This window comes from Myotis nattereri, assembly GCF_964212035.1.
Source record: "Myotis nattereri genome assembly, chromosome: 10".
Lineage (NCBI taxonomy): Eukaryota > Metazoa > Chordata > Mammalia > Chiroptera > Vespertilionidae > Myotis > Myotis nattereri.
In genome coordinates, this window is record NC_138085.1 from 65939274 (window position 1) to 65963974 (window position 24701).

The 24701-nt window shown below is 44.7% G+C and overlaps 1 protein-coding gene across 1 annotated transcript in view; it reads left to right on the plus strand.

Moving 5' to 3' along the window:
• The window catches only part of LOC308525912 (interferon-induced, double-stranded RNA-activated protein kinase-like), a gene marked incomplete at its 5' end in the record, with an annotated part of 96589 nt that overhangs the window by 16271 nt on the left and 55617 nt on the right, over positions 1 to 24701 (plus strand). Inside the window, 6 exons of the mRNA XM_081100787.1 lie at positions 2112 to 2207; positions 4073 to 4253; positions 7717 to 7845; positions 10777 to 10878; positions 12659 to 12712; positions 12793 to 12914. Coding sequence (XP_080956913.1) covers positions 2112 to 2207; positions 4073 to 4253; positions 7717 to 7845; positions 10777 to 10878; positions 12659 to 12712; positions 12793 to 12914 — 684 coding nt within the window. The remainder of the gene's footprint in view (positions 1 to 2111; positions 2208 to 4072; positions 4254 to 7716; positions 7846 to 10776; positions 10879 to 12658; positions 12713 to 12792; positions 12915 to 24701) is intronic.

The following is a 24701-nucleotide window of genomic DNA, read 5'->3' on the forward strand; positions in this document are numbered from 1 at the left end:
TGTCACACACAGAGCCGCAGGGCGATCAGGGGGTTTGGGCGCTGCCCCCTGTCACGCTGATCCCGGTGCTGGGAGGCATATTACCCTTTTACTATATAGGATAGAGGCCTGGTGCATGGGTGGGGCCGGCTGGTTTGCCCTGAATGGTGTCCTGGATCAGAGTGGGGGTCCCCACTGGGGTGCCTGGCCAGTCTGGGTGAGGGGCTGAGGGCTGTCTTCAGGCTGGCGGGTGACGGAAGCTCCCAACCGCTCCTTTTTTTCTTTTTCTTTTTTTAATTCTGGGCCAGCTTTAGCTCTGAGGCTCCAGCTCTTAGGCCTCTGCTGCTGAAAGTAGGTAATGGAAACAATGTATAACTCCAGCTCTGACTCCAGCTCTGATATCCCAGCTCGCTGAAAGCTGGTTTCTGGGGTTTTTTTTAGCTTCTATATTTGCTAAAATGTTTGAAACTGCAGGCTCAGAGGCCTGCAGGCGCAGGCGGGGAACGTTGGTTTCCTCCGTCACTGAGGCAAGCAAGCCTCATGTTACTGTCAAGCTGCCTGGCTGCCGGCCGCCATCTTGGCTGACAGTTAATTTGCATATCTCGCTGATTAGCCAATGAAAAGGGTAGCGGTCGTACGCCAATTACCATGTTTCTCTTTTATTAGTGTAGATAATAGAAGTGTAATATGCTAATTAGACCAGACATCCTTCCGGGCGTCTTTCCGGACAAACCATCTGGATGAAGTGGGCTGCAGCCGTGGGATTGAGGCAGCTGCTGCGGCTGCAAAGGCGTACTCTTGCACCAGTGTCATGCATCGGGCCTCTAGTACACTATAATTACAAATATATAAAAATATAAAGACAAATGATAAGAAATAACTCCAAGTAATAACTGATTGTGTTAGGATTGTCAGTAATGAGTAACTTCTCTTTATTTTTACAAATTGTATGTCATATAAGTTATTTTTCAAAATAAAGACTGAAATTACACAATGTCTGCTTATCCTTTCTCATACTTGAGATCAGATTCGTTTATTCCATTGAGCACAGAATTGTCTCCACTTGTGACTACACATCCCTGTAAAGCTCCCACATGCACAGCAAAGTTTCCATTTCGCTGTCTGGATCCTCTCCTTTGTGTTTCTTTGCCACACACTGGAAATTCCGAATTAGGCCCTTCTCACTGCCTGGGTTATCTACCCGTGCTGCCCAAATGGGGTTTGCTTTTGAAACTCAGAGTGACTTTAGCACAAGTCTGAATAAGACATAATGTGTGAATTAGCTACCATAATTATATCATTGGCATTTCAAAGACTACAGACCGTCCTCGGGTTACGTCGGACTCGACGTAAGTCATTTCGTGGTTATGTCGCCATCTCCCATTTATTTATTAAAAAAAATAGTTTCATCATTTTGATGTATGTACATATGTGCTTTATGTTTTTTTGTTATTTATTTACCACAAGTAAAGGTCAGGAGTTGTTATCTTTCTTTTAAATTTTTTTTACTGTTTCACCTCATCACTGCTGTGTATGTGCTCCATGTGACTGACATAGGTCTGTGGTGGGCAAACTGCGGCTCGCAAGCCACATGCGGCTCTTTGGCCCCTTCAGTGTGGCTCTTCCACAAAATACCACATGCAGGTGCACACGTACAATGCGATTGAAACTTCGTGGCCCATGTGCAGAAGTCGGTATTTTGTGGAAGAGCCAGTATTTTGTGGAAGAGCCACACTGAAGGGGCCAAAGAGCCGCATGTGGCTCGCCAAGCCGCAGTTTGCGGACCACTGACGTAGGTGCTTATGTAGGTGGGTTCCGACTTACGGAGAAAATCGCCTTATGTGGCACCATAGGATCGGATCTCCAACGTAACCCGAGGTCGTACTGTACTGCCAATGACTTTTAAGTTGTCTGATGTTTGGAATGATTTGTCACCACTTTTTCTTCTGTGTTGAGAGTGAAAACAGCTATGTTTTTTCTCTATGTTCACTTTTTCCTTTTCGGGGCTCCTGGCCTTCATTCTAAAACTCTGGGTGTGGGAACCATGGCAACTGTTCAGATAAAGGAGGTGTTTTCTTATTGTTATCAGGGATGTATACTGACCCCTTCTATTCCTTCTTTCTTTTAACTAGGAAGGTAAAGCGTGAAGTAAAAGTTTTGGCAACACTTAGTCATCCAAATATTGTCCGCTACTATAATTGTTGGGATGGAGATGATTACAACGAAAGGTAACTAACAAAGAAATTCTCATAGACGTAATAAGATGGAGGAAACTGTCATTGGCTATATGTGGGCCATTAATACATTTAATAATCACAACAAGGGTGAGAAAGGATAAGCAGACACTATTTGAGACACTGTTATATCTCCATTCTGCAGGTAAGGAGTCAAAGAATAATCTTTCCCTTCCTCCTCTCCTTGCTCTAAACTTGTTTTCAAACCATTTTTTCTCTCCTCAGCTGCTTTCAGAATCTCAGGTTTAGCTTTCCTGACTTTGTTGTTTCATAGATAGAGTTGTGCACATGTCCCGACTTGTTGAGGCTGGAGAGACAGTCTTGAGAAGGAGGGTTGAACATGTAGATGCTGCAACTGGAGTGTCCCTCCTCAGCTGCCAGCACTTGTCTTTCCCTCTCTCAGGCCCCCCAGATGCAATCAAGGAGTCTCTCTCAAATGCCACAACATCACTCATACTGGGGTGGAGAGCAGTGAAAATAATTTTAAGACCCTGAGCTTAAGGTGATAGGGGCACCTCACCTTGCATACTCATGTTTTGTCTCAAGTAAACCAGTGCCAAAGGGCTGGAGGATTCAAAAGAGCTGGCATCCCTCTTTTTTTTTTTCTTTTTAAAATATATTTATTTCTTTATTGATTTTAAAGAGGAAGGGAGAATGAGATAGAAACATCAATGATGAGAATCACTGATTGGCTGCCTCCTGCACACCCCCCACTGGGGATCTAACCCCCTGCCCACCTCTCACTGGGGATCTAGCCCGCAACCCAGGCATGTGCCCTTGCCTGGAATCGACCCTGGGACTCCTCAGTCTGCAGGCGAACGCTCTATCCACTGAGCCAAGCCAGCTAGGGTTGGCATCCCTCTTTGGAAGTCAACCAGTGTTATTTGTGGATGGTCCTCTCGCTGCAATCCCGAGGACATTGTGGGCTTGTTCATTCATCATCTCCTGCCACCAGCCCAGTCAATGTACTGAGAACTTTATCATCAGTTTCAGGAGTTCTTGCCTGGCAGCACTTGGGACTTCAGCTTTTAGCAAATTCTTGTCTACCTCTTTCTGTCTTCTAGCCAATGTATGTTCAAAGAATATAAGTTAATATTGAGGCCCACGTATTGCTGAAAAGGAAAACATGGTCAGCAAAACCAGTCCTCCCCGTTATATCTCATAGCAGTTTGTTGGCACTTCTTTTCAATAGTACTTATCCTTGTGCTATTGTTTTAGGTTTGTTTTTCCTTTACCTCTCTCCTATTCAACTGTCATCCCATGACAGCAAGGATAGTGCCTAACTCATTTCCTCATCTCTAGGTGCCTATTCACATAATGATGCTCATTATATTGATGGTGAATTACAATATTTACAAATTACTTTATATAATAATGAGATTTGGTTTTCTGCAATTCCAGTGTATTAATGTTCCCTTTCCTATTTTTTAGAAAGGTGATCAAGGACCTTCAGCATTAAAGGATGGACAGGCTTATACTTTATAAATTAGTTAAACAAATAACGCTCTGGACATCTGGGAACTTAGGCTTAAATAAAAAATGGTTTATTATATTGTGATTCAAATTTATTTATTTAGATTTCTGTTTTGAGACATGTTTTGTGCTCAGTTAGCTGGAGTGTCATCCCATACACCGAAAGATTGCTGGTTCGATTTCAAGTCAGGGCACATACCCAGGTTGTGGGTTCAATCATTGGTGCATGTGGTCAATGTTTCTCTCTCTCCCTTCTTCTCTCTCTGATATCAATAAGGATACATCCTCGAGTGAGGATAAAAAAGAAAAGAAGGTATAATTTTGAGAAAGAAATGTATTTTCTATAGTTATTTTTATTGTTACTTCTCTTTGAATTTTATATACAGATCATTGACGAAGTGCCTTTTCATCCAAATGGAATTCTGTGATCAAGGGACATTGGAAGACTGGATTGAGAACAGAAGAGGGAAAATTCCAAACAAAGCTTTGTCTTTGGGATTATTTAAGCAAATAGTAACTGGAGTGGATTATATACATTCAGAAGGGTTAATTCATAGAGACCTTAAGGTAAGTGGAAAATTGATCAATGTAATTTAATAATTGAAAAACCCATCTCTTCAAATTTTAGAATTGGTTGACAGCCATGCAGAATTATCTTTGATCCTCTAAAGTGCGAATAGATCTAGAATATTTCATTCCCCAGATCCACTCATAAGATCTCCAGGGCGAGTGAGCTTGTCACGAACCTGAGCCCTTCTGGTGCTGTCTGGCTGTTAGTCACTCCAGTTTCAAACACTCGTAGCTTTAACGTGCTGAACGTCCCGTGCACATAATGATTGTGGCTGGCACAGCCCGCTGGCTGCTCTGTCTCTGCGCCTCCTGCTACTCGGGCTTGTCTGAGAGGCAGAAGCACTCTGATGACTGTGGCTTTGGGAATTGGGTTCTCCTCTCTCTCAGCCTTTACTCTGAAGGCAGTCACAGCTGCTAGGTTGAGAGTCTAGAATTTCCTTGGCATTTGGACGCCGCTGCCCCATGATTGGAAAATTGCAGTAATCCAAACCTTGGAACCTGTAGCAAACCTTTGTATTTTCATTTCTTCTGTCTTTCTAGCATCCTACGTGGTCTAGAAGAGCAGTTTTCCCATTTTTGCATCTCATCACAATGAGCGAAGAGAGACAGAACAGCTTTTCAGTCTCTCCTCCATACTCTGCCCTGTGATGTACCCACTCTCATCCCAGACAAGTCATGCGGAATCCTGTCGTTGTCTCTTTGCTCACCTTCTTGCATGGGACTCTCTTCTGCCTGTCCCCTCTACCCCAGCTCCTTTGGGAAGCCTTTCCAGATCACTCCGCATCAGGCAGAAGCACCTCGTCTATATGCATGGTGCTGTCTGCTAGCCCACCCATCTGCAACGCCCAGGAATGAGGAAGGAAGCAAGCGTTTCCTTGAGTGAAATAAGCACTTATGTAGATAGCAGTTTGTTGGGCCCTTAAATGATATGCATCCTTGGTCTTCCCAGTGGCTGAATTCTGATGCCTTCATGTTGGAGTCCACCTGGTTCCAATATCTCTCTTTAACAATATCTGAAGGTGTGCTTTGAAGTTGGAACGTAATAAGGACTATGTTCAAAAAGATACATTTAGAATAGCTATACCTTCACTTTGGAATAAATAATTCATAGTGTTACATGAGAAGCCAAGCACAGTGATCTATTTGTGCAGTAATTTTTAAGAAAATACGGAAGTATGGGTATTAACTCCCATACCCTCCTGAGGGTGGATTAGTGCAGTTCTGACGGGTGCAGACTGGAGTCTGCCTTCTCCTGCACCTGTCTGTATCCCGCACTGCCCCTGCCCCAGGTTGTGGACTGATCTAGTCTTGTGTCTGTTTGCAGACTGTTTGCTCTATCACTGCAGTGGCTCGAAGGTCAGGCTTTAATACTTCTGAGCCTTCTTTCATCGTTTCCAACTGTTCTAGCTTCACTGCTACACTGTCTGCTGTCTCACATCAGAAATGTGCAAACGAAGGCATACAAGTTTTTTAGTGACGTCTAGCAAAATACCAGCTGCAGGTGGCTTTTCCCGAGCGGACTTTATCCAGTAAAGCTCCTCTTAGGTGAAGCCTGCCAGTGTTTCACCACTTTCTGTTGGAATCCTAAGAACTAGATCAAAGGCACTGAGGGAGGGACATAGATGTTTCTGGAATGAGGGCTTATGGATCTTGGAGGTTCAGTCCCCTTAGGCCCCGGCTCTTTGGTCATCCTCTGAGCATCAGACCTGATTCCTGTACCTCCTGTATAGAATTGGCACTCTTTTTTTATGTTCTACAGCGCAAGATTTTGCTAAGTTACTATAACTGATTAAACCAATGGTGCATTATTGTTTTTCTTTTTAATGAACAGTAAATAAGCAATCTGATAGTTTTTCTACAAAGTCCTAGCCAGCTTATATAGCACCATAAACGTAACCTGCTGTTTCTCAGAGTCAGGTGATAGAGAGCCTTGTGTGGGACTAGCAGCTGCGCTTGCCGACCCAACATATTCGTGCACTGGAACTTGAATTAGCATTGGCACATTTTTTTCTCCACACCCATCGCACACACATGCACAGCTTTCCATCTGTATTCTTGGTGCTAGGTTCCAGTCTCACTGTTGCTTGTCCCAATCCAACTGCTAATTTCTGTGTGGACCTTTTCTGGCAGGCTTCTTAGAAGCTCCTCTTTCACCTGCCCTGGGCTCATGTCTCTTCCCTCTCAGTGCCTTTACACGGCCCTCTGATACATGTTAGGTTATGAGGTCTGTGTGTGAATATACAGCCATCATTGTATTGAAAGTCTGGCTTTTTCAACAATAGCAAAATATTAATTTCCTCCTCAATAACCATTTCTTTTCATGATCTTTAGAAATTTGGTCAATACCTTCTATAAATTTGTGGAATAGGATGAACACCCCTCCCCTATCTGCTCAGAGTCACATGGGAAAAATACTTCAGTGCTCGTTATCAGCTTCCAGTTAACTTGGTATGCCTTCAGGGATAGAGGGGGAATGTGTTTTTTTGTTTGTTTGTTTGTTTTTAAAAATATATTTTTTTGATTTTTTACAGAGAGGAAGGGAGAGGGATAGAGAGTTAGAAACATGGATGAGTGAGAAACATTGATCAGCTGCCTCTTGCACACCCCCTACTGGGGTATCCCCGCAACCAAGGTACATGCCCTTGACCGGAATTGAACCTGGGACCCCTCAGTCCTCAGGCCAACGCTCTATCCATTGAGCCAAACCAGCTAGAGCAAGGGGGAATGTTTTTGAAGAAGGTGCCAGAGACCTAGAGAAATTGACATCCAACAAGCCCCCATGAGAAGTTGTGCACAAGATATCCTGCAGCATTACTGGGTAGAGACCCAGTCTGAGGATCTCAACATTGGAAGAGATCATAAGGGCACCTACTTCGATCCCCATAGAATCCTGGTCTCATATTTGCAACATTTCCACCAAGTGGATGTCCAGTTATGTCTTGAATACTTCCTGGGATAGGGAACTCTTGGACTCGCATTCTTTGAACCCCACTATTAGCATATTTAGGTTACACTAAAGCAAATCTTTTGGCCGTTTCCACCCTCTAGCCCTGGATTTATTCATGGGGCCATACGGTGAATCCATCTTCCACTTAACAGCTCTTCAGATATTTGGAGGCAGCTCTGCCCAAGCCTTCTTTGCTGACCTTCCTCAGCTGGCATTTTAAAGACCTGTGATATTAATTTTTCCATTTTGGGCTACCTGTGTAAGTTTAAATGCCTTACTCACGGGCGGGCACAAGTAGGTGTACAGTTGTTAGTACACAAAACAGTGTTTATTCTTGTACTATTACTTACTAATTATTGTATTATTTTCCATGTGAACAACTGTAACCCTACTTTTGCCCACCCCTGTAAGTACTTCTAAACAATAGCTGTTGCTAAATATGATTTGGATATGTGATGCCAGTCTGTCAGAGTGGTACTTATGAATTAAATATTGTGTTTTCTTTTACTGTAGCCAAGTAACATATTTTTAGTAGATACAAAACAAATAAAGATTGGAGACTTTGGACTTGTAACCTTCCAGAACCATGATAAACAGCGGACGGAAGACCGGGGAACTCCATTCTACATGAGCCCAGAACAGGTTTGATCCCTTTCCTTTCTTTCTCTATTTTTTTTAATTATTTCTTTCATTTTAAAGAAATTATAAAAATAATAGACACCACCAATAAAATTAAAACAGTACAGAAGTGTATAGAATAAAAATGGGAAATTCCCCTGAACCTTTTTTTTTATCGTTACTTTGCTAACAACAGTTTGTTGTCTATCCTTTTATTTTTTTTAATTCTACTTATTATCATTATTTTTTAATCCTCACCTGAGGTTATTTTTCCATTGGTTTTTTACCCCCATTGATTTTTAGAGAGAGTGGAAGAGGGAGGGAAAGACAGAAATATTAATGTGAGAGAAACAAATTGATTGGTTGCCTCATGCCCAAGCCCGACCAGGGTTTGGGCCGGGGAGGAGCCTGTAACCCAGGTACGTGCCCTTGACCGGAATCAAACCGGAACCCTTTGGTCTGCAGGCCAACGCTCTCAGTTTGTTGTCTATCCTTTTAGATCATTTTCTGGAAGGTATAAAAATATATAAACACAAATGTATATTTACACAGACTTTTTTTACATGAAAATGTACATACCTACACTTTTACTGGAATACTACAGTGTTCTCTTGTGACTTGATTTTTTTTCACGCAATAATGTTTCATTATTTTTCCATATGACATAAAAATGTCATTTAAGTTTTTTGTGGAGTATGAAAGTAGAAGATAATTAAGAAGCGAATGGCTCCCTTTCAACTTCCGGTTTATTGAATACTAGAGGCCCGGTGCATGAATTTGGGGCCAATCGGGGCCGGGCTGTTGGGGGGGGGGGGAGAGGGGGACATGCAGGAAGATGGGGGGCTGATTCGGGATGGGGCCAGCGGGGGGCACTGTGAGAGGTTCTTGGGGGATAATTGGGGCCCCGATCGGGCTGGTTGGCTGCCTCAGTGCGCATCATAGCAACTGGTCATTCTGGTCATTCTGTCCTTACAGTTGCTTGGCTTTTATATGTATAGATTTCCTGCATCCTACAATGTCACCCTCAGAATATATTTTTTTAATCACTCATAATTGTGCTTTTGGTTTTCTCAGTGATTTTTAAATTTAAAAAAGATTTTATTGAGGAATAATTTACATAGCATAAAATGCACAGATTTTTATCATTATTATTATTTATTACAGAGAGGGAAAGGGGGAGAGAGATAGAAACATCAATGAGGAGACAGAATCATTGACTGGCTGCCTCCTGCGCACCCTGTACTGGCATATGCCCTTGACCAGAATCAAACCGGGCACCCTCAGTCCGCAGGCCTATGCTCTATCCATTGAGCCAAACCGGGGAGGGCAAAATGCACAGATCTTAAGTATACATTTCTTTAGTTTTGACAAAAGCATATACCTGTGAAGCCCACAAGCTTATGAAGGAGTAGGATATTTTCCTCACCCAAGAAAACTCCCTCATGCTCTTTTCCAGTCAGTCCTCCTCACCGTCCAGAGGCAGCCAGTGCTCTGATTTTTATCACCATTGATTAGTTCTCCCTGCTCTTAAGCTTCATATGAATGGGATCATACAGTATGTATTCTTTTGCATTTGGTTATTTCACCCAAAGTGATGTCTATTGGAGAACCTCTAATTGTTGCTGTACTAGCAATACTATCCCCTATTATGAATACAGGCATGCCCCAGAGATATTGCAGGTTCGGTTCCAATCACTGCGATAAAGGGAGCATTGCAGTAAAGCAAGTCACATGAAGTTTTTGGTTTCCCAGTGCATATAAAAGTTATTTACACTATCTTGTGGCTTGTCCAGTGTGTAATAGCATTGTGTCTAAACAACAACATATTACCTTAATTAAAGAATATTTTGTTGCTAAAACCACTAACCATCATCTGAGCCCTCAGTGAATTGTAATATTTTTGCTAGTGGAGGGTCTTGCTTCAAGTTCATGGCTGCTGACTGATCAGTGTGGTGTTTGCTGAAGGTTGAAGTGGCTGTGACAATTTCTTAAAATAAGGCAACAGTGAAGTTTGCCGCATTGATTAACTTTTCCTTTCACACATTATTTCTCTGTAGCCTGTGATGCTGTTTGATAGCATTTTACTTAGAGTAGAACAACTTTCAAAATTGGAGTCAATTCTCTCAAATTCTGCCACTGCTTTATTCAGTAAGTTCATGTAATGTTCTATTACTTGGCTAGGCAATAATAGGGAAGAGAAATCAGAAGACAGTATTTTGCAAATAAATTTGAATTTATTAGCCTTTTGGGAAAACAATATCATTTGCTATCCCACATCACAATAAAGTGTTTCTGAATGGATTTCTGATCTAGTTTTTAAAAATGTGATAAAGTGAAATACAATAAAAGAAGGTATGCCTGTATACCATAATTTGTTTATCCATTCTCCTGTTGATGGACATTTGGATTGCTTCCAGTTATGAGATATTATGAATAAATCTTCTATGAATATTTGCATGCAAGTTGCTTGCTAGGAACTATTTTAACTGTTTCAGCTGGCCCATCTCATCTAACCCCACAATCAAACTCTGAGGTTGAAACTATTGTTATTCCATTTTGTGGTTGGGATTGTTCCCATGTGGATGGTTAATTTACACAGGTGATTCAGCTACTTCGTGACAAAGATTTGAACTTGGGCAGTCAGACTCCACAGATCTTGCTAACAAAAAAGTACTGTTATATAATACTAGAGGCCTGATGCACGAAATTCATACAAGGGGCTCAGCCCTTGCAGCAGCCCTGGCTGCCTTGTGGCCCAGACCCCTGCCCACTGGTAGTTCTGGAAGGTCATCCCGGAAGGTTGTCCCAGAAGGTTGTTCCACAGTCCAGTCTAATTAGCATATTGGCTCTTTATTATATAGGATGTTTTAGTCAAATTAAATTTTTTTGGCTTCAGAAGGCACAGATGTTTCTATCAGGTGAATAACAAATGTAAATATATTTTGATCTCTTTAGCTTGCTTCAGTAGAATATGGAAATGAAGTGGACATCTTTGCCTTAGGGCTAATTCTTTCAGAGCTTCTTTATATACCTCTCACTCGTCAGGAAACATATAAGGTAAATAATCTCACAGAAATTATTTATTTATTTGGTATGTTTTTATTGATTTTAGAGAGAGAGAAAGGGAGAGATAGAAACATCAATGTGAAAGGAACATCGATCGACTGCCTCCTGCACACCCCCTTACTAGGGATCAAGCTCGGCACCCAGGCATGTGTCCTGACCTGGAATCGAACTGATGGCCTCTTGGTGCATGGGTCAGCACTCAGTCCACTGAGCCACACCAGCTGGGCTCACAGAAAGAATTTAGCAACAAAAATTATTGGCCATCGCCCTGGCCGGTGTTCCTCAGTGTTTAGAGCATTAGCCTGTGCACCGGAGGGTCCTGGGTTCAATTCCCAGTCCAGGGCATGAACCTGTGTTGCAGGTTTGATCCCGAGCCCTGGTCAGGGCGCATGCAGGAGGCAACCAATCAATGTCTTTCTCTCCTCTGCCTCTCTTTCCCTCCCTCCCTCCTTTTCACTATCTCTGAAAAGCAATGGAAAAAATATCCTAGGGTGAGGATTAAAAAAAAAATTATTGGCCATCTTCTTCAAAGTGCTGCTGTAGACAATTTATTGCCTCATGTAATGATGGGCCTGAACATATTAACATTGGCTGTAAATGAAATATGGCTTTTTTTCCCTTCATGTTTGGGCATCAGAAACTTCTTGTTAGAAGTTCTGGTCAAGATGGTGGAGTAGGTAGACGTTGTGCTCACCTCCTGCCACCACTACATCAAAATTACAACTAAATTACAGAACAACCACCCCTGAGGACTAGCGTACCAGAACTTCTGTAACTAAAGATAGAAAGGAAAAGCTGTGTTGAGACTGAATATTGAATGTCATATGTAATTGAAAAATTAAAATAAAGAAACAAACAAACAAACAAACAACACACCCTATTTGTTAAAGACCAAAAACTTTGGGTTTTTTTGAAAGGTGTGTGCATCTTATTAAACCATCGCTCTTTATTCCTATTTGAATAAATCAGTAACATTTTGAATGCCTGCTTGGCATAAGACACTGTGCTACGTGCTACGAGGATTATAAAAAGCAATCAGCCTTGTTCTCGGGAAACTACTGCGAGAGAGGGCTGTACATGTTCTGGGAGAAGGCATGGAGTCTTTGGGAAGCAGCTAGAAGGGGATCGTTCCAGCTGTCGGGATTGAGATTTATGGAGGCATTGAAGCTGGGCTCTGAAGGATTGGTTTGGCTTCTCATAGTACAGAATAGAAAGGAGGTGATTCCAGCATGGAGACAGGAACGTGCAGGGTGTGTGTGGGGTTATTAGGCAGAGTCTGATATTTTTATTGGGGCAGATAAGTTACACGGAAGTGGTGGTTGATGGGCTTGGAAAGACATGTTGGGGTAAATTAAGGCAGGAATGTGGACTTGGTTGAGAACCACTGGGGAGCCACTACATGCATCGGGCGACTGGACATCCTAGGCCATAGCTCAGGAAAAGGGACACACCTGGAGTCAACAGCCTTCTCCTCTGTAAAACGGTAACGAAACAACTAGCTGTCCCACAGTGCTCCAGGAGGATGAAGGGAGATAAGGCATCTGATGCTCTTAACACTGCAGCATGTTGTGATGTCAGAGATGCCTATTACATTAGGCCGTGGAGGGCAGGGTGGGGAGTCATGCTTCTTCTTGGCTGAAGAGACTTTCCAAAGGTCTGGAAATGTCTCAGATTTAGGGCATCTCCAGGCTTCAGTGCTTCCTAAGTTTGTTTTTCCTACCAAGTGAGAAATTTCCTAATGAATAGATATATACATATGTCTTATTTTCAGATTTTCGAAGATCTAAGGAAGGGCCATGTCTCGGATATATTTGATGACAAAGAAGTAAGCACTTGAAAGTAATCAGAATTTTATTTTTTTCAATGTTTTTTTTTTTTTCATAATGAGTCTTTCTATCATTACAGAAAATTCTCCTACAGAAATTAGTTGCGACTGACCCCAAGATGCGACCTAAAACACCGGAAATACTGAAGACTTTGAAGGAGTGGAATAATGTTCCAGAGAAAAAAATGCGAAACACGCGTTAGTGCCTTTCTAAAAAAGTAGTCTGCTTCTGATGTTCGATTTTCCTGTAATTGTCTAAAATCTGCTAGGGAATATTGATGATATTTACCTATTATTTAAATTTTTCCCTTAATTTTTTTTTAATACATTTGCAGAAAGGTTTACACCTTTTTTAAAAAAAATGATTTTTAGAGCCCGGCCAGTGTCGCTCAGAGGTTGAGCGTTGACCTATGAACCAGGAGGTCACAGTTCGTTTCTATGTCAGGGCACATGCCCAGGATGTGGGCTCAATCCCCAGTGGGGGGTGTGCAGGAGGCAGCCAATTAATGATTCTCTCTCATCATTGATGTTTCTCTCTCTCCCTCTCTCTTCCTCTCTGAAACCAATAAAAATATATTTTAAAAAGAAGAAGGCAAATGCTGCTCAGCAGAAACCTCCATCTTTCTAAAAAAAATGATTTTTAAAAGAAAGGACAGAGAGAGAGAGAGAGAGAGAGAGAGAGAGAGAGAGAGAGAGAGAGAGACATTATTGAGAGAGAGAAATATTGATCAGTTGCCTCCCGCATGTGCCCTGACCAGGGGTTGAATCCTCATCCTGGGTATGTACCCTGACTGGGAATCGAACCTGCCACCTTTTGGTGTATGGGACAGTGCTCCAACCAGCTGAGCCATACCAGCCAGGGCTAAACTTTTTCACTTCAAAAACATTTTTGCATTTGACTTTCCTCTAGCTCAGCTCCTTATTATGAAGACTGGGGGGAAAAAATCTCTCAATTGTTATATCAATTAATGAATTAATAAATTTTTAAAAAGCTTGTTTCTAGACAAAAAGAAATAAGCTTGTTCCCTATTTTAAAGAGCTAACAAGTCAGTTGGAGAAAAATTGTAACCATAAAAAGATAAATTATATGCAATCACTTTGGAAAACAGTTTATTCTCTAATAAAGATAAATGTGGCCCTAACCGGTTTGGCTCAGTGGAAAGATAAATGTTTATATACCAGAAAGCCATCAATTCCATTCCTACATACATGCCTACAGAATGTTCATAGAAATCTTGTTTGTAAAAGTCAAAGGAACAGAAAACAACACTACTGTCTGTCTATCAAGAGAAAAGTAGATACATACATTGTATTATCTTCACATTGGAATACTACAGAGCAGTGAAAATGGACAAATGACAGCTAAATGTAATAACATGATTCACCCTCAGGAACAATGTAAGCCACAAGGCACGTTACAGAAAATGTATACGGAATGATTCCATTTATATGAAATTCCAGAACATGCTAAATGATACATTTGTGTAGGAATCCAAACAAATGTAATTAATAACAAAGGGAAGGAAATGTTGAGAAATATTAAATTCTGATAATGGTTATCTCTGGGGAAGGATGGTAGTGATGTAACTGGGGAAGTGGATTTCGAAGGTACTGCTAACTTTTTTTTCTTAAACTGAATGTTGAGTTCACTAGTGTTTACAATTATTTACCTTAAATACATTTTGTATCTATTCTCACAACGACTTTAAAGCAGCGGTTGGCAACCTGTGGTCCGTGAGGTCTGAATGGTTGGCGACTGCTCTTTAAAGAGATGATAACTCTGCCGTAAGGCAATAGCTAAGCATAGAAAATAGTTAATCTGCACAGGGCTTACAAGTAATACTCCAGCTGGGGATTTGAATGAGGAGAGAGGAGACCCAATGGGCAGTCTGGGCAAGGGGCTTGGCATATTAGATGACGTAGAATAATTATGCATTTTCTTTTAAAAATATTTTTATTGATTTCAGTGAGAAAGGGAGAGGGTGAGAGAGATAGAAACATCAGTGATGAGAGAAAATCATTGATTAGCTGCCTCCTACACACCCCACAGTGGGGATTGAGCCTGCAACCTGGGCATGTGCCCTGATCAGGAATCCAACCTTGACCTCCTGGTTCATGGGTCGATGCTCAACCATTGAGCCACGCCGGCCAGACAGTATTCATTTTCTTAGGTGTGATAATGATATTGTGGTCATGCAGGAAAATGTCTTATTCTCAGTCAATGCATGAAGGAGTATCTAGGGGTGAAGTGGGTTTCGCTCCCACTTCAAATGTTTAGCAAAAATCAATGTGTATATGATGAGAGAGAAAGAAAGCAAATGTTACCAGTTGACCTATTGATAAATCTAGGTTGAGGGTATAGAAATGTTTGTCATATTCTTTGAACTTTTCTGTAGGTTTGAAATAGCTCTGGGAAGGGAGAAATCTTTTTAAAAAACCAGTATTATCTGGATATAATGAGTAAGGCTGCAATCAAAAGAAGGCAGCCTTATTTTTACTTTCTCATTTTAATATTTATGTTATCTCTTGGAAGTTTGTATTTGTGAGTATATATTTTCTCAGCCTCAAAATTATAATGAATAAAATGTTTCCTCTTAATTAGAGGAGGAGAGGGGCGAAATCCAGAGACCTTATTTGCAAATTATAAAGCACACGTGGAAATTTTGAAAGATATATTTATATATGATATATATAGATAATGCATTCATCTTTTTAAAAAATTTCTTTTGCTGGAGTATTTAAAAGCAAATTTAAGGAATTATGTCATCTCACTTGTAAATACTTAAAATTATCTTTATCTCTAAGAGATAAGATCTTTTTAATGTTAACAAAACTGCAATATCATTATCACTCAACAAAATTAATAAGATGGTTTTAATTACTAGTATATCATAATTCAGCATGCATTCAGTTTTCCTATCTCAAAAGTATCTTTTTACAGGTTATTTCTATCAGAATTCAACATTGCATTTAGTTGGTGCCTCTTTTACTCTCTAACATTTACCCTTGTTTTTAGTTTCTTTCTTCTTGCCATGTATTTGAGGAAGGAACTGGAATATTTATCATACAATTTACTCCATTCCGGATTTGGCTGATGTTATCCCCCTGGTGTCTAGTTAGTTCTAGAAACTTGATTTGATACTTCCCCCCCAAGAATACTGTAGAGGTGATATTGTATCCTTTCTGGTTACAATGTCTGGTGGTTCCACTTTGGGTGATTTTCAGATTGATTGGTGGCTCGTGGTGCTGTCATCCATCACAAGGCTTCCTTTCAATCTTTCACCTAATGGTTTTAGCAACCATTGATGAATGTCGTCTGGATCCATTAATTCATTAGGGGTTACAAAATAGTCATTTTTGGATTCTATCAAACCTCTTGCATTTATCATCTATGATTTTTCTATAAAGAACTATCTCTAAGGCTCAATGGGAAAGATGGGGTAAATATTTAACACTAGAGGCCCGTTGCAGGAATATTCCTGCAAGAATAGGGCTTTCTGTGGCCGGAGTGAAGCAGAAAAGGGAGCAAAACCCGCCGAGACGGGCTTCGCTCCCTCCTCTGCCTCCCCGCTTGCTTCTCCGCAGCTTCACTCCCTTCTGCAGCTCTTGGCTTCCTTCTACGTTGTCTTCAGTCTTCGCTTGGTGCCTGCATATGCAAATTAACCACCATCTTTGTTGGGTTAATTTTCATACTCATCTGATTGGCGGGTGGGCATAGCGGAGTGACACCAATTTGCATGTTTCTCTTTTATTAGTGGAGATTATTTTGTCAGCCTCCAAAGAAATCCCATGCTCATTAGCAGTCATTCCTCATTTCTCCCAGAATAATTCTAGGCAATCACTGATCTACTAGTATCTGCTATCTCTATGGATTTCCCCATTCTGGACATTTCATTTAAATGGAATCATACAATACGTGGTCTTATTCACTTCATGTAATGTTTTTAAGGTTTAATCAGGTTGTAGCATGGATCAGTTCTTTTTATTGGATACTTCATTTTATTTACTCATTAATTGATGGACATTCGGGTTGTTTCCACCTTCCTGCTATTATGAAGAAGGCTACTATGAATGTTCATGTTCAGGTTTTATGTGGACATGTTCTCTTGGGCATGTACCTAAGAGTGAAACTGCTGGGTCATATTGTAACTCCTTCCTCGTTACTTTGCATATCAAAGTTATATTCAGAACCCATATCCAGTGCTACTTCCATTGTGTTCCACCATCTCCCTCTCAGAATGAAACTTCTCCCTAGTACTCCCATTGTGTAGTCCCTCTATATTGTGCTTTCCAGTCGGCCTCAGAGCTCAGCTATTCCCACATGGCTGTTCAGCTCATACTGTGAATTGCTGGAAAGCAGGGACAGGCACGCTGCTTATTGTATAGCCAAGACATCGAGTACACTGCCCTGCATACAGCAGGAACTCTATGCTGTGCTTTTGAATGGGTGGAGAGTGTTAATTTTATGTGATCGAACTTACAAAATAGATCTAATACTAAATGTCCACTTTAAAATGTTAACTATGAAATGTTTGGCAAATAACACTTAAAGGTCTGTAAGGCAAATCAGTTTGCTACACTGAAATCTACTTATTTTGAATTTCAGAAGCTCTAGTATGTGGGATTTGAAATTAGGAAAATGAAACATTTTAGAAATTGTAGATAGGACTTTGAAAATAAACAGCACAATATAAACAAAAGTAAATAACATTAAAATTTACTTGATGTTTCAAATTTCACATAGATGTTCTAAAGGTAATTGAAAAATTATATTCAATGTTTTGCTTCCCGTGGTCTTCATTATTGTCTAGTTATGAACTCATAAAAGGCCTATATGAATAAAACATTTTTACTCACATTGAAAGCCTTCATTTGGAACCACTGATGGATAAGAATGGCGGGATGTCTCTCTCCCACTCTCCAAGGCAGGCCCTGGGCTTGGAAATGCAGATCATCCTCTGGTGGAGTCATGGGGTCCACCAAGGTTATTCCCATTCTCAGCAGAATTGTACATGAACATACTCAGTATATTCTAGGCCACTGGGCAGATGGTGGGCTGTCCCCACAGTCACAAAGAGGAGACAAGGAAGCCAGTTCCCGATTCCCATGTGACACATTCCACATGGCTGTGAGCCTGACTGAAAGAATACAGGCATGTTGGCTGAAATGACAGGAAGGATTTGACTGTAAATCTGAGGGAAAGATGTACTCCTTTTAGTTATTAACATAGTTTTATTATTTTTAAATGAAACAAGTAAATATTCAACAGCATTATTTAACTATATAAACTACAGTATATTTTTAACTTTATATATTTACAGTATTACAGAAGTCCCCCATATTTTATATATGTACTTATATTCATAAAAATGATTCATGCTCTGTATTAAGAACTGAGGCCCAGAACCTGAAATCTAGGTATGTGCCCTGACCAGGAATCAAACCTGCCACCTTTTGTGTATGAGACAAACCTCTAACCAACTGAGCTACCTAGCTAGGGCCCAATTAGAATACTGTATTGTCTCCAAGTTGCTGTCAGTCTAGTAGGGAAAATAAGCTATGGGCATAAATAGCTTAATGGATATAAAATAATACATACAAGGACACATATGTAATACCTTAATCAAAGAAAAAATATAGCCGAAACCGGTTTGGCTCAATGGATAGAGCGTCGGCCTGCGGACTGAAAGGTCCCAGGTTCGATTCCGGTCAAGGGCATGTACCTGGGTTGCGGGCACATCCCCAGTAGGAGATGTGCAGGAGGCAGCTGATCGATGCTTCTCTCTCACCGATGTTTCTAACTATCTCTCTCCCTTCCTCTCTGTAAAAAATCAATAAAAAATATATTTTTTTTAAAAAAGAAAAAATATAAATTAATACATAAAAGCTAGAAAATCTTGAGAGTCAAGACATACATTCAAAATAAAGTGGTAGGGAAATATATAAAAATGAGATTGCTCCTAGCAATATATTTAAAGATAATTGAAATTTTGAGACTTTAAAAACTATATTTTTAAAGCTGATTTTGAGAGAGAGAAATCAATGAAAATTATATCCACCCCCACCCTCACCCTCAGCCCACCCTTGGAAGAGGAAAGGAGATGGTCTACCCCTGGGCCCAGTGATAGATCCTCCCTTCCCCCAACTGGTGGGCGGAGTATAGTAACCTGCAGCCTAGAAATACTAGAGAGACTAACCATGTACCTTATATGGACTATACACTGAACCACCAATCCACACCTACCAAATACTAAGGCCTTGTTCCTATATGGACCATTGAGCCTCCAATCAGCGCCCACCGAGTACACTAAGCCCCCATTCCTTCCCATTCCGCCCCTCAAAAGGAGTGCCCACCCCTGCTGGAGTTGCTGTCCTCCCTTGCGAGACAGGCCAGCAGGTCTCTCTCCTAATAAAGCCTGTAATCCTGGTTTTTGGCTCCCACTGGTCTCACACCCAGCTCAGCGGCGCCTGGAGACCACGGTGCGCTGCCCACTCCCGCGGGTTCTAACCTAGAGTTCCTAGACCCGTCCAGGTGCCGGGGTGGGGCCGCCGAGGCCTGGATACCGCCAGGCGCCAAAACGTAGGTTCAGCCTCCTTTTGCTCCCGACTTCGTCGGCACGGGCTCCCGTCGGAGGCGCCTTTCCCGCCTTTCCCATTTCCCGCCATTCCGGAGAGGGCGGGCGGAAGGCGGAGTCCGCGGGGAGGAGGAAACTGAAAAGGAGCAGCCCAGGCTCGGCGGGGTTTTGAGGACAGCGGCGGCGCCTGGTGAGCAGAGCGGACAGCGCGGGAGGCGGCCAAGTATGGCGAAGGGTTCGGAGCCCGGGGGCGGCAGGATACGGGGGCGGCAGGATACGGGGGGCGCCCAGGAGCGGCGAAGGGCGCGGGGCGCGGGGCGGCAGATGCGGGGGCGCCCAGGAGCGGCGAAGGGCGCGGGGCGCGGGGCGGCAGATGCGGGGGCGCCCAGGAGCGGCGAAGGGCGCGGGGCGCGGGGCGGCAGATGCGGGGGCGCCCAGGAGCGGCGAAGGGCGCGGGGCGCGGGGCGGCAGATGCGGGGGGCGCCCAGGCGGCGAAGGGCGCGGGGCGCGGGGCGGCAGATGCGGGGGGCGCCCAGGCGGCGAAGGGCGCGGGGCGCGGGGCGGCAGATGCGGGGGGCGCCCAGGCGGCGAAGGGCGCGGGGCGGCAGATGCGGGGGGCGCCCAGGCGGCGAAGGGCTCGGGGCGCGGGAGGTGCCGGGCGCGCGCAGCCCGCGTCCCCAGCCCGGTGGTGAGGCAGGTGAGCGGCCCTGGAGCCCTGACCCCGCCTTTCCGGAGGCCCTGGGCCCTGACCCAGGCCCGCAGTGGGGGTGCGTGCAGCGTGCTGGGAACCGGAAGTTTTTACCAGAGCAAGTGAGGCACAGCCCAGGGTGGGGGAGGGGGTGGGAGTGGGGGGGAGGGGCGGGGCAGCTGGTGGAAGCCGGTAAGTCTTACGACTTGACTGAGCGATGGGCAGTACGGGGGCTGCAGGACCCAAACAGTGGTTCAGTCCTCCCTGGCCCACAATCTCTGTTACAATCGGTTCCCAATGGCCCGGCCTTAGCCAGCCCCCAACTGCATCCCCACCTCCCACCCTGTAGCCCCTCTGCTCTCTCTTCTCAACCCTGCATGTGGGCCCTGGCCCCCTCCAGGCTGACCACACTGCTGCTGCTGGATACAGCCGGGCACGCAGCCTGCCTCTGGGTCTATGCACTTATGTGTCTTCCGGAAAGTTCTCTCACCCCACCCCCATACCAGCCCAGGCCAGTGCCTCTCCTTCCCCATTTGTTGCATGCTACTGTGTCAGAGCAGCCTCCCTGAGCAACCTGCGTGTAAAACGGACCCCACCCTCCCTTTGCTGTTACTCTGCTTCAGTTTTCAACATAGGCCTTACCACCCTGTGACCTTTTTTGTGGATTTGTCTGTGTTCCTCCACTAGTGAGCCCACCGGAGCAGGGTTTTGTTCGCTGGTGTAACCCCAGCACTTACTACGTAATAGGTGCTCATAAAATAGTTGTCTAATGAATGGCTTTTTATAAACTAGTAGCCCTGTGTGGGGAGGCTACACTGCCATGGCATACTCAGCCCCAGGGCACCTTATGTGCTATGCCAACTCAGCCTGGTTCAGTGACCCTGAGTGGGGGTGTGAAAGGATTGAGAAAAGACAGACAAGAGAATGAAAGCTGGGTCTCGGTGGGACGCTGCTCCCTGATGAGGAGACAACTACAGCGCCCACAAGCCCAGTCTTTATTTTATAGCAGATGCCACGAGGCAAAGTTGGGGCGTGATCACCTTGTTTACAGCATTCTCTTGAGTTTCAACCTCACTTAGCTACATGCACCTGAACTCTATCACAAGGCAGGTGGAGCTATGTGTTCGGACCATAGGTTCAAGCTTACAACCACAGCCGTTGGCTATGATTGTGCTGGGAGGGCCCTGCCCTCCAGCTGGAACTTGCATGTGGCAATGAGAGGACCCTGTCCTTTCATTAGTCCGAGCCTTAAACCTGGCCAAAACACCGTACCCCGTACCCCACAGCCCTGTGCACCCAGTGCTGATAGCTCGCTGGCCCGCCCTCCTTGAGCTCTCCACCCCCTTCCCTGCACTCCTGTATCCTCCCCTCCCCCCCAAAGCTTACTGCCCTGCACCCTGGCTTCCCCAGGGTGATTTGTGATCCGGTTGTTACGCCTCAGGGTGTAACAGATAATTAACATATTCCTCTATTGTATAGGACTAGAGGCCTGGTGCACGAAATTCGTGCACTGAGGGGGGGGGTTTTCCTCAGCCCAGCCTGCCCCCTGTCACAGTCCGGAGCCCTCAGGGATGTCCTACCGACAGCTTAGGCCTGCTTCCTGCAGGGAGCAGGCTTAAACCACAGTCTGGCCTCCCTCTGCAAGCTGATCAGGAGAAGGTGCCACCCCCATCACCCCACTGCTTCTGCTGCTGCCGGCTACTAAGGTGTTTTCATCAACACGGCTCCAGTCCCTTCACCACAAAAAAACGACAACTTTCTTTAGGCATTTTCAAGATGTCTCTTTCATAGGATATGATATATATATATTTTTTATCCTCACCTGAGTATATTTTTTCATTGATTTTTAGAGAGCGTTGAAGAGAGAGGGAAAGACAGAGAAACATCAATATGAGAGGGACACTGATTGGTTGCCTCCTGCATGAGCCCTGACCTGGGCCCCTGCCAGGGAGGGACCTACAACCTAAATACATGCCCTTGACCAGAATTGAACCCGGACCCTCTGGTCTGCAGACCGAGGCTGAGCCAAACTGGTAAGGGCAGGATATGACATTTCTTAGGCCCTCCAGCAGTGGACCTTCATTTTTTCCTCCAAGAGTAAGGTGGAAAAACCCTAGATCACCTTCTTGGATTCTTAATTACCCAAGTTACTGAGGTGACCTGGGCACGCCCCCCTGTCCCTCTGCGGGCCTGCTCCACCCTGCTCTCTGCGGACCTGCTCTTCCCTGCAGCACTGGCAGGCCCTGCTCCGCTCTGCTCTCTGCAGACCTGATCATCACCATTGACTGGCAGGCCCTGCTCCGCTCTGCTCTCTGCAGACCTGATCATCACCATTGACTGGCAGGCCCTGCTCCGCTCTGCTCTCTGCAGACCTGATCATCGACACGATGACTGGCCGGCCCTGCTTCCTTTTCTCTGCAGACCCTGCTCCCTGCTCTCTGTGGGCCTGCTGCTTGCCTGCGCCATCCATGGCTTGCTTCACCGCACAGCAGTCCCCGTCCCCCCTCATCTGTGCGTGCAGCCTATAAAGAGGTAATATGCAAATTTGTTCCTTCGTGATGAGTAAGGAGGCCCGGGCAAATTTGCATATTACCTCTTTATATATATACTAGAGGACTGGTGCACAAAAGTTTGTGCACTGGCGGGGGGGGGGGGGGTGTGTGTGTCCCTTGGCCCCATTTGTGCCCTCTCACAGTCTGGGACCCCTTCGGGAGATAACGCCCTACTGGCTTAGGCCTGCTCCCGGGTGGCAGAGGGCAGGCCCAATCCCTAGGTGCCTGCCCCGCAGCCCCTGGTCGGGCCCAGAGCAGGGCGGATTGGGGAGTTGGGGCGCCTCCCCCTGTCATGCACAGAGCAGGACGGATAGGGAGGTTGTGATGCCACCCCCAGTCATGCTCAGGGTAGGGCCGATTGGGGGGTTGGGGCGCTGCCCCCTGTCACACTCAAGGCAGGACTGATGGGGAGGTTGTGGCGCCACCCCCTGTCATGCAAGTGCAGGGCAGATCAGGGGGTTGTGTTGCTGCCCCCTTTCACGCACAGAGCAGGGCCCATCGGGGAGTTGGGGCTCCGTACCCTGTCACACACAGAGCAGGGCCGATAAGAGGTTGGGGAGCTCCCCCGTCACGCACAGAGTAGGGCTGATCAGGGTTGGGCACTCCTCTCTGTCACACTCAGGACAGGCTGATGGGGAGGTTGCGGCTCCACCCCGTCACACACAGAGCAGGGCCGATCAGGGGGTTGGGGCGCCTTCCCCTGTCACGAACAGAGCAGGGCGGATAGGGAGGTTGTGGCCCCGCCCCCTGTCACACACAGAGCCGCAGGGCGATCAGGGGGTTTGGGCGCTGCCCCCTGTCATGCTGCTCCAGGGGCCAGGAGGCCTCACTGCTCTGCTGATCCCGGTGCCGGGAGGCATATTACTCTTTTACTATATAGGATAGAGGCCTGGTGCACGGGTGGGGGCTGGCTGGTTTGCCCTGAAGGGTGTCCTGGATCAGGGTGGGGGTCCCGCTTGGGTGCCTGGCCAGCCTGGATGAGGGGATGATGGCTCTTTGCAACTCAGGTTGAGGGGCTGAGGGCCGTTTTCAGGCTGGCGGGTGACTGAAGCTCCCAACCTCTCCTATAAAATGTTTGTCTTTTTTCCCCCTGGGATTTATTTACCTTCTATGGCTGTCACTGGAACTGAAAGCCAGCTTTATCTCTGAGACTCGGCTCCAGCTCTGAGACCTCGGCTGCTGAAAGCAGGAATCTTGGTTTGTTTGGATTCTATAATTGAAACATTGTTGCCATCACTGCCACTCTGAGCTCTGAGGCCGAACCTGGCTGAAAGCAGGTTTCTGAAGCTTGTTTAACTTCTATAATTGCAACATCGTTGCTCAGAGAGCAAGTTCAGAGCCCAGCAGCGGCAGGCAGGGAACCTTGGCTTCCTCCTTCACTGGAGCAAGCAAGCCTCCTGTTTGCTTCAGCTGCCTGGCTGCCAGCCGCCATCTTGGTTGGTGGTTAATTTGAATATCGCCCTGATTAGGCAATGGGAAGGATAGCGAAGTTATGGTTAATTACCATGTTTGTCTCTTATTAGATAGGAGGATATAGATAGGATTGTCTTTTGAATCCCACAATAATGAGGTTTCCTATATGGCAGTGATTCCTTTAGTACTAAACATGCCTTGCCCAGATAGAAGCTAAAAGGCACACACTCTCTGTCACTTAGAAACTTAAAATCTTGTGCTATTTTCTTCAGTTTGCTTATGTGAACCTGGAGATTTATAACACTCGGCCTGTAATGTATTATAAAATACACAGGGTTTATGGTGCATCATCTTTCTAAAACCTGAAATCTCTGAATACCACAAACACCTGGCCCAAGGTTTCAGAATAAGGATCTGCAGACGTACCATTACTCTCAGGAACCCATCTTACTCATACCCAAAGCTGCTCTGGGTATGAGGAAGATGGGCATGTAACACTTGTTACTGATCTCTTAGGAAAATGGGTAACATAGTTTAAGACAAGATTCATTAAAAATAGTTAAAAAGAAACCTGCTGGGGCTACCCACCCCCCAACTTGTAAGTACTTTTTGAAACAAGTCAGTTCAGTACCCTATAAGTTTGTGCATAGATTTCACTTAAATTCAAACTGGCTTGTCATTCTGATGAGGAGCAGTTACTTTGAGTTAAAAGTACTGAGGATGCAAAGCATTTGTTAGGACTTCGGGTTAAGTAGTTGATA